This window comes from Ascaphus truei, chromosome 3, assembly GCF_040206685.1.
Source record: "Ascaphus truei isolate aAscTru1 chromosome 3, aAscTru1.hap1, whole genome shotgun sequence".
Classification (NCBI taxonomy): domain Eukaryota; kingdom Metazoa; phylum Chordata; class Amphibia; order Anura; family Ascaphidae; genus Ascaphus; species Ascaphus truei.
In genome coordinates, this window is record NC_134485.1 from 371,230,765 (window position 1) to 371,241,451 (window position 10,687).

General features: G+C 38.0%; 1 protein-coding gene across 1 annotated transcript in view; it reads left to right on the top strand.

The window, feature by feature from the left end:
* The window catches only part of URAD (ureidoimidazoline (2-oxo-4-hydroxy-4-carboxy-5-) decarboxylase), a 40,902-nt gene extending 37,426 nt beyond the window's left edge, over positions 1 to 3,476 (top strand). The window contains exon 2 of the mRNA XM_075592192.1: positions 2,887 to 3,476. Coding sequence (XP_075448307.1) covers positions 2,887 to 3,236 — 350 coding nt within the window. The 3' untranslated portion in view covers positions 3,237 to 3,476. The remainder of the gene's footprint in view (positions 1 to 2,886) is intronic.
* Positions 3,477 to 10,687: the final 7,211 nt, after the last annotated feature.

The following is a 10,687-nucleotide window of genomic DNA, read 5'->3' on the forward strand; positions in this document are numbered from 1 at the left end:
ACTTGTGTGAAGTGACGCTAAATGCAATTTTTGTTGTATACGTGAAGCTCAGGAAAGTAACAAATGTCTGTCTCCTGGTGCACCAATGGAAGAAAATGCTTGTTAAAGTGTTGTGTGGCATGTGCATCTTTTCCTTTTTCACTAAGAAGAAAATGGCCGAAGGGGGTGGAGTTAGAGGCGGGGTTTAAATGTCCGCCAATGTTTTCTTGGCGTAAAAGCAAATAAAAACGCAAATAATTCACGCCATAAAGGGAAATAAGGCAAAGTGCGCCAGGGGTAACAGCATAACTAATGACTTAGGGACATATGCCGCTAATGGTTGTAGGTGAGAAACTCATTTTTTGACGCAATTTATTATTTCAATTGATTTTCAAAAACCTATTCTATACACACAGCCACTATATGTATTAAAAACAGTGAGCAAATCTCTGCACGCGGGAAGAAAAATATAGCGGAGTCCCATGGACATTCTGAAATATACATTTACAGTATGTGCAGCAAAGTAAAGCCCAACGTGTCAGGGAAACAATCCCCTTCAAATACAAAAGCACAGAAAACCTCCAAAACAACATGAGGGCACTCAGGGGTGTGCAAACAATATAAAAACAATGTATTATTGGACCAAACTCAGCATAATCACACATCAATTAAAATCAATTAAAACAAACATTGTCAGGAGAGGTACGCCTAAATAACACAAAATAACAATATAATAAACAAATCAAACCAAGAGCTCATACATGGGAGGGGAGCTACATGGACCCCCTCAGGAAATATGTGCTGTTGTACCGGTTTACAAAAATATATAGGAACAACAGACAAGGTAATGATTAGTAACAGTGAATGTGTTTGCACACCCCTGAGTGCCCTTGTGTTCTTTGGGAGATTCCCTGCCCACTTTGGGAGGTTTTCTGTGTTTCTGTATTTGACGTTGTACTCCTGAGGTGCTCCCCATGTCATTTGACTGTGAAATAGGGGTTTCATCTTTCAAGTCAGAAGTGGTGCAATTCCGGGGCAAATAATTTGCCCCACTTGTAACCAAAATCATTTGAGCAATAGGATCTTTTGTTTCCTACATCAGGTGCAGTTTGTTTTGCCCACTTAGGGCGTGATATATGGGGGTCATTAATCAAAGTGGCCTGGCTTCAAAACTGGGGCACAAAAATGTATCAAGGAAAATATATTAATTGAAAAATATCTTCTTTGGCAAATCTAGTCATGTTGCACACATTTTGCCCCCATTTGTCACCAAGTAGACTCTGATCAATGACCACCATAGACTCCCATTTTCATTCACTGGGATTTATTCTCTTTGATAAATATGGTGCGGGTTTTAACCCAATATTTGCCCCATTTAGCAACCAGGAAACTTTAGTACAGTAAATAGACCCCTAACTTGCTCAAAGCACGTTTAACTTCCAGGCAGCCTGCTATTCATGATCTCCCTGCAGTGATTACAAACCACAGTATGTTAATGAAGTGAATAATAGAGGGTTTGCATCTGATTGGTAGAAGCTCTCGTTTCCATTCTGTTATTACACGCCCGATGGTCCCTTTAATTAGTTGTATATTCTTGTTATATATACTTAGTTGAGTAGCATGTGTTTACACGGCACACTTAGGGGATGTATGTATCTTGGCTAAAGTGCTGGAATTCTGGGGCCAAATAATTACACAAGATGTACCAAAGAAACAAATCACATTCATTGAAATGTTTGTGACGTTTGTTTTTTTTTTGATACATATGGGATAGATTTTTTTTGCTCCAGATTTGTACCACATGTATCTTGATACATATTCACCTGAGAGTTATTCATCAAAGTCTCCCAGTTCCAAAACTGGAGCAAGAGTAATGTAAAAAATCACATCAGATTTATAAAAAAAATATTGAAAAAATCTTCCATTGACGGCTATGTGATTCTTTTTCTTTAATAATTATGGTGCCTTTTATTACACCAGCTTTGCAGTTTAGGGACCTTCATAAACATCCCCCATTGAGATATGAGTAGCACTGGATAATCATGGACACATGACACAAAGCTTGGCCTCCTGCAGACGCACTTACTAGTATTCCCTCCTACTGTCTCTGTACGTTCTCCCTACCTACCAATTAGATTGTAAGCTCCTCGGAGCAGGGACTCCTTCCTTAATGTTACTTTTACAGTATGTCTGAAGCACTTATTCCCATGATGTGTTATTTATATTTGCTATTTATATGACATGTATTACTACTGTGAAGCGCTATGTACATTTTATGGCGCTATACAAATAAAGACATACATACATACATACATATGATAGTTAAAAAGATACAGACTGACTTACTTTAGCCTTTAGCACAATTTAGCACAATTTAGCTCTTAGCAAGTGCAGGTTTACATATTTTGGGATACTTTCTTGGCTCAGTTAAGATGATGTGTGCGACGACAAAGTAAAAACAACCACACAGAAACAAATATTTTGCTCTCCAAAAACATGTACATTTCCACCAACCTTAATAGAATAAGAATTGAGTTTGTAGGTTGAGCTACAGTACATCAAAGCATTGAGCATCCCAGCTTGAATAGGTTGAAGATATCCTAAAGTTCTTATCTTGTCTTGGCTTGGGGGAAGCCATAAATTCCAGAAGCGTATTACATTATTCTCCTGGTTACCCAGTGTAGCCACCAAAGGTTTTTATTACCATATAATCACATTCCCACTGACAAAGGCCTATAAACGTAGCCTGCCAGATAGCACTCAATACACTGCTATCTATATTTTTCTATAAGTGTATTCTTATGACTGGCAAATGGCAAATTTCAGAAAGCATATCATTTGAATACAATGTATATAATACATAGATGACAAATTAACTATTTAACTCTTTTTTTTAATTCCAAACAGGAAAAGAGGGAATTTTGAGGTGTCACCCTGACTTGGCTGGGAGAGAGTTGATGAGTGGAACTTTGACTGCAGAATCCCAGCATGAACAGAGTCAAGCAGGGCTTACTTTCCTGAGCCCAACCGAAAGAGAAAGACTGAACCTTCTCAACTCCCAGTACAGAAACAAATTTGACTTCCCCTTTGTCATATGTGCGAAAATGTCAGACAGAAATCAAATTATACAAGAAATAAGCTCTCGCATCCAAAATGAACCATCTCGTGAACTTCAGAATGGCATCGCAGAAGTTAAAAAGATTTGTCATCTCAGAGTGCAAGATATATTCCTTAAGGCCTCACCCACAAAGTTGTAAATACTAGAAAATGCAATGTACAGCATATGTTATGGCACTCACTGACGCATGCCAGCGGGTACACGCCTAATTCACAGACACAGTATCTGCTCCCGCTGTCACGTTGTGTGTGTCTCGCCACACCATGCCAGCAGGAGCTATAACGTCTACTACATCTCTATCTCTTAATTATTGTGTGGTATACTTCTTCAATACCGATGTTAATTATACTACCATATTTGATTAAACTTTCTAAAGATGTCTCAGTTTTACATTTTCTTAAAAATAAATAAATGAAATGAAATGATCCTGAAATCAAACCATCGGGTACATGTAGCCACTGAAAGAGTTATATTTATTCTTAATACCCATTAGCATGAGTTTTAAGCAATATGCAGAACACTACTATAGAGAATCATGGAGCAGCAGAGGCATGCTTCAACAGATTAAATAAGAAATCATTTTCTCACGACATAAGGTTTTGGCATTTAATCGGAAGACAAATTTGCATTGGCAATTAGTGAGGAACACACATACAATATTCATCATAGTGTCCGCTAATTTATTTTTTGGTAATTAATATTTATAAAGACTTCAGGGATATTTATCTTTCCATTCCATACCAACAATTGTAACATTGTAGCTTTTTATTAGCATGCTAATGCTGTCATAGATCGCAGCACATTTTGCCTTTTTGAATGATTTACCTTATTTTGCAGTGTATTTAAGACAGCAAAACATTCAACAGTAGAAAAAAAATTGTCATGAATAAATACAAACCAAATGTCTGCTCCAAAAAATGTATGTAACTAAAACATTCGGGCCAAAATAAGGGAACGGTGATGTGCTTAAAATGCTGTGGAATCATATGAATGAAAAAAGTAATGAAGGTGCCTATTCAAGAAAGTGTCAGGAAGTACAGCTGAACCCCCTTATAACGCTGTGCTTTGGGGCCAAAGAATCACCACGCGCTATAAGCGGATTGTGTTAGAAATATCGTACAATTGTATGCATTGTACAATAAAGTATTTAAGATACCAATAACAATGTTGTGAAGTATTCAGAAATACAAAAATTGGGAGCCACGCTTGCATCGCGTTATGAGCGGATTCACGTTGTAACAGATCGCGTTATAACGGGGTTGAGCTGTAGTAAGATCACAAATGAACTCTATTGCTACTCATGATACGGACAAATATACTAAGGTTTTACTCCTACAAAATTAGGCTTACAACTGAAAATATCTCACTGTTGCGAATCTGAACGTGCCGTGTCATTTATGGGTTGGAAACGTTCTCCTCCCAACGTTAATGTCTTTGTTTTCTGTTTCCTAACCTTGATGAGGTAATTACAGCTTGAAGGTTAACAGCAGTCTAGTGAGTGCGGACCTTTGCTTCCTTGTTGTCTGAACAATATAGTCAAAGTACTGCATCACTATCTCATCCCTAAACTGACTTCCGCATCACTGGAAAGAAGGTCATTTTATGCCAGGCGTGGCCAACTCCAGTCCTCAAGAGCTACCAACAGGACAGGTTTTCAGGATATCCCTACTTCAGCAGAGATGGCTCAATCAGTTGCTCAGTCAAAGACTGCACTACCTGTGCTGAAGCTGGGATATTCTAAAAATGTTACCTGTGGCTCTTGAGGACTGGAGTTGGCTACACTTGTTTTGGTGAATTGTAGAACGAGAACGGGCGCACAGTCAAAGAGTGGGTCCCAGGATGAATGAAAAAATACCTTTATTGATCCATACAACAAACGGAGGTGAGCACCCTCCTACGCATTTCGTGTATACCCGTACACTTTATCAAGGAGTACCTACTTTTCATTCGTCCTGGGACCCACTCTTTAACTGTGCGCCAGTTCTCGTTCTACAATTCATCAGCCATTCACTTGGCAGCACGTCTCACAGGACACAGATCGGGCTGCATGTGAGTAATCAAACTTTATTTTTGTCAATTACTTTGTAATAGGGGAACCATTCCACTGAGGATTACATAGGGGCTTCTTTGCCAACCCCATCCCCAGGGATACTTTGGCTCCAAAAAGACGACATCATTATCTCACCAGCCCTATTCTATGTATTAATTTCCCACAAGTTCGATGGATCCAGCGCTGGACCACATTTATCACTAACCTTTTGTTTACACTTCTTTTGGTCCCTGAGTGCTTTCAGTGTATAGTTCTTTCTTCTATGTGTTATGAAAAGTGAATTACTATTAACTGGTGTTGTGTATTTTAGTCTTTTGTATTTTCTGGAGGTATAGCTTAATCTAATGATCTCAAAACCTTTTTTATAAAGATATGAGCACTGCTTATCAGTTCAGAACGTAAGGTCATCTGAAAGTGGACAATAAGAGAGGTTCATTTATTAAAGTTTCCCTACTGCAAAACGGAAGCAAATAAACTACACCCAAGTTATTAAAGAAATGTATTTCCATTAAAACCAGGTGGATTTTCTTGTTCGATAACCTGGTAAAGTGGGGTTTGCATACGTCTTGCTCTCTCTTCCTGCCCCCAGGGGCCTATTTATTAAGTCTTCCAGCTGGAAAACTGGGACACAGTCAAAGCAAAAGAATCCCACTGAAAGACATTGGAGTTTTTCCTTTGCACCAGTTTTGCCCAAGTTCTACACCTGGGAGACACCCCTAATTTCTGAAATGTTTCATGGATTTGTCAAACAGAATGGGGGTTATTTACCAAAGTTTATGGCTTCTAAACCGGTGCACAAGGGTTAATTTATCAAAGCCTTGTGAAGGCAAAACAGAAATATAATCCGTGCAAAACAGCTGCACTTGATTTAGCAAATTCATATTCTTTTCTTTCTTTAATTTTCTTCAATAAATCTGGTGCAGTATTTTGCACCAAATGCCTAAGGGGTCCATGTATGAAAATACGTAGATAAAAGTGTGTTTAGACGCACTGCTCGGTTTTTATGAGCAGAGCTGTGGCATATGCAAGAACAATTTCTTACATCTGAAACAGAATTTTAGCCTTATGCCACTTCAGATATGGAGACTTTTGGGGGGCAAATTAAAGAGAAAAATAATGGTGCAGAGAAATGCAGAATGTGACACATCTCATTATAACATGCGCACCATGCAACTCGTCCCCAACTACCCCTACTGATGCTCCCCAGGGTGCAAAGTAGGGCTGAGGGAGCAGAATGCTATGGAGTAGATTCCCAAAAGGTAGATCTCAAAAGAGATTACCTATAATATGTTGTGTAATGTTTATTTGGCCTACTATTGTATATATATTTTATGGTATAAAGTATGCGGTTACCAGAATGAATCTACATATGAGAAAATTATTTTCAAGGAGACAGAAGTAACCAAAATAATATTTAATTACACACCATTCAGGCACTGTGTGAACAAAATAAAATATATTTTTTTAAATATATAATATTCAACAAACATGACTACATACATTGCAGGCAATGAGAGACATATATAAACCTAGTTACAAAGTACGCCAGGTGTGGTTGGGAAAGTGGTGTCGAGCAATGTGCCCATGCTCTTCTGCATTACCCAGGAAAGGACACTAACAGATCCCGTCAACTGGGCAATGTTGGTAGTTACAACTGTGGTGTGCTAACGTTCCCTAATAACGTTCTTTCCCAATGATCATGTGCATCCAGTTAACTTTACCTTGGTCGTTTTGCTAAGGGACTTTTTCATGTCATTAGCTCTGAGGATGCCCATTAGTAAGGACTGTTACCTAATTAGGTAAGTAAACAGCATTTGCCCCTATTTTGCGCACTTCTGAGGATCAATGTTTCCACCTGTAATTGTATACACAGCTCATATGTGCTGCATAGTCTTTTCTTACCTGGAAATGATACAAAATTGGATTGGTTCATGCACATTTTGATGCTCTCCCAAAGCAATTATTATTTTTAAGCTTAGTAAAGAAGGTGCAAGGTCATGAGGTTTGTTATGATTTCATTTTGCCATGTTTTTTTCCCATACAGTTGGAACTTAAGAACTAAACTTGGAGCATTGCAGTTGGAGGAGGAGTTTCTTGGAGCAATAGTATAATGGGATGGAATGTATAATGGTGCAATGTCCATTCTGCCAAGTGTAAGATGGTATTATCCTCTGTGGCTCCGTGCCAGATGTTAGACGCCCAAATAAGAAACTTCATACATATGGAGCTGGAGCAAATTAACACAAATAGAAACTCTCATAAAATGTTGTTTTCTTTTACAAATTTGGTATAGTTTTCCAGAGTTGTAGAGAAGGCATTATGTGGCTTATTACTTCCACTCCAATATATTTGGGATATGTATGAACAATTTCTTGGTGCAAAACTAGTGCAACCCTGGACCAGAACTCTGCACTAAGGGGGTTATGAATTAAAACCAGAGACATAACATAAAACACAGACAAAGCTCAGTGCACATCCAGAAAAACTTATATACGGTACAGTGCCTAAATATACATGTATAAATAACTAATAAATAAAATGGTCTTTTAGTTTAACATTTTGGCCAAATTTGTTGTAAGCCCCTGAGCCAACTGCACGGCAGACCACGTTTCAAGGGTCCCTAAACTAATATAGATTCTTAATAACCTGTACATTGCCAGGACGAATGATTTATAATAAATCTGTCAATATTAGTTGCAAAAGTTCTAAGTCTGATTGAAGCTTTTATTAACCTGTACATTACCAGGAAAAGCACTCTGTAATAGATTTGTCACAATCACACTGTAAGCAGGCAAGTTCCCCTGAGAGTGGGAGATGCCATGGAGTGAGCTTTTAACCATTTAAATGTGGGAGGGAGTGAGCTTCAATTAGGTATGAGGTTGCCACCCTCCAATCAGCTAAGACTAGCTGAACAAGAATTATAAAACATACAGAACACCTACAAGCTCATATTGAACCCCCAAAATACCCACAACATATATATAAGCATATAAGTTTCACAGAGGAGTGCTACTGAGTATGGCAATATATATATTTAAAACCAGAGCCATAACATAAAACACAGACAAAGCTCAGTGCACATCCAGAAAAACTTATATACGGTACAGTGCCTAAATATACCCTTGAAACGTGGTCTGCCGTGCAGTTGGCTCAAGGGCTTACAACAATTTGGCCAAAATGTTAAACTAAAAGACCATTTTATTTATTAGTTATTTATACATGTATATTTAGGCACTGTACCGTATATAAGTTTTTCTGGATGTGCACTGAGCTTTGTCTGTGTTTTATGTTATGTCTCTGGTTTTAAATATATATATTGCCATGCTCAGTAGCACTCCTCTGTGAAACTTATATGCTTATATATATGTTGTGGGTATTTTGGGGGTTCAATATGAGCTTGTATGTGTTCTGTATGGGTTATGAATTAATGCAGAGATGTGTTTAGATGTACTGCTTTGTTTATTGGAGCAGAGTTGTGGCGTGTATAAAAACAGTTCCTGGTATAGTATGTTAGACGTACGCCTCTTTAGATGTAGAAAATAAAAGGCAAAAATACTGGCGCAGAGAGACGCAGACTGTGATACATCTCATTAAAATCTGTGCACCATGTAACTCCTCCCCAACTCCTCCTACTGACACTCCCACAAGGTGAAAGCTGGGGCAGAGATACGCAGACTGTGATACATCTCATTATAAACTGTGCACCATGTAACTCCTCCCCAACTCTTCCTACTGACACTCACCAAGGTGCAAGCGAGGACAGACATGGCAACATGTGAGCAAAATGTTTTGATACATAGGTGCAGGGTGAAAATGCCCCGGTTTTGCTTCAAAATGTAATTGATACATAGACCCTTTTATGTATCAGAAAGAAAAAAATTCAGTTGGAATGAAGGCAAAAAAAGAAAATATATTGAAATTACAACATGATTGTCAGCTGACATTTTGGTCCCTTAGGGAACCTTCATCAGGTCTAGAGTGTTTAAAAAAGAATTTCCTAATTTTCAGGAGAGAGGAAACTGAATAATAGTGCAGACAGTATATAAAAGCAAATAGAATTTATATCAAAATGTAAGAAGCCCTCCATATGTATCATTTACAGGAAGGTCATTCTTTAAGGCATAGAAACAGGTAAAACCAGGAACTCCCAGAGGTATGGTGAATCGCGATCTCACTGCTTCCCCAACACTGCTCTGCTTCAAATAGACATCTGTCGGTGTTGGCTCCGGTTATGGCCACATGGGAACACAGACCACACTTCTCTTGATCCTCTCTCAGCTCACACCATCATGGAGTCAACACGTTTCACAGCGTTGTAGCTTTGTCAGGATCAAGAGAAGTGCTTTATGCCTTAAAGAATGACCTTTTTGTAAGGTTGAATCTGGAGGGCTTCTTAAATTTGGATATAAAGTCTATTTTCTTTTATATACTGTCTGCACTATTATTCCATTTCCTCTCTCCCGAGATTACCAACCCACATGAGAACCTGTTTGCCACTGATTGTGATATGCACATTTAATACCACTCTTGTCTTGGGCATAGAATCATTGGAGGTTACACATCACTTTCCCTTGGCAAGGATGGTGCAAAACAAATTGATCTGTTATCTGGGAAAGTGCTTGAAAAACATCTAGCCAGTGGCCATTTGTGAGAATAGTTATACATGGGATCTTGGTGTGTTGTTTGTATATTGAAGTTTCCATAATTTAATAAATAACCATCATAAAAATCATAGTGTCCCACTTGCAAAATGTGAGCAACCAGTGAGCAAAATATGACATATACGTTATATGGATATTATGATATATATTGTATGACAATATTTATCAAAGTAAAACAATCCAATTACAATTAGTGGACATTTTTTTTAATACATCTGATACTGTTTTACACCAGTTTTACAGCTGTGAGAATTTTATTCCTAACCCTCTAGTTATCAAAGCAAAAGTGTTAAAAAGAACTAATAATTAATAAGATATATAAATATTTCTTATTAAACTCTAATTCATTTTAGCTCAATAGTTATGCTACGCTTTCACTAAAGAAATGTGGGTTCATCACCTACATGAACATACACTTTTACCAAACCTTTTCATAATGTCTACACATTGATGTTTATTTTGTATAATAATTACATTTGTCATATGTCATTTCAAGAGAGAAATTAGGAAAAAATTATTAGATGGCTCCGTTTGAATATCTGACCATTGCTCTTTTACCTTTAAATTGGCCTGTAAAGGAATTAATCTACAAATCACACAAAAAGTAAGACCGGGCTCGGTGTCTTCGTTTTCTGCTTCTACACTGCTCACTTTCAGATTGCAGGGGTAATTAGCCTTGGGTTCTAACTAGGACAAAAGTTGCCCTGCAATAATAAAGCTACTACACCTACAAAACAGTAAATGCACAACCACATTTTCCAACCATTAGCTCAGACGTTCCCAGACTTTCCTCATTGTGTGTTCCCCCCCCCCCCCTCCCAAAAAAATTGTTTTTGGGACCCCCATTTTCCAAGATAAAGGACCCCCATCCAAATTCTA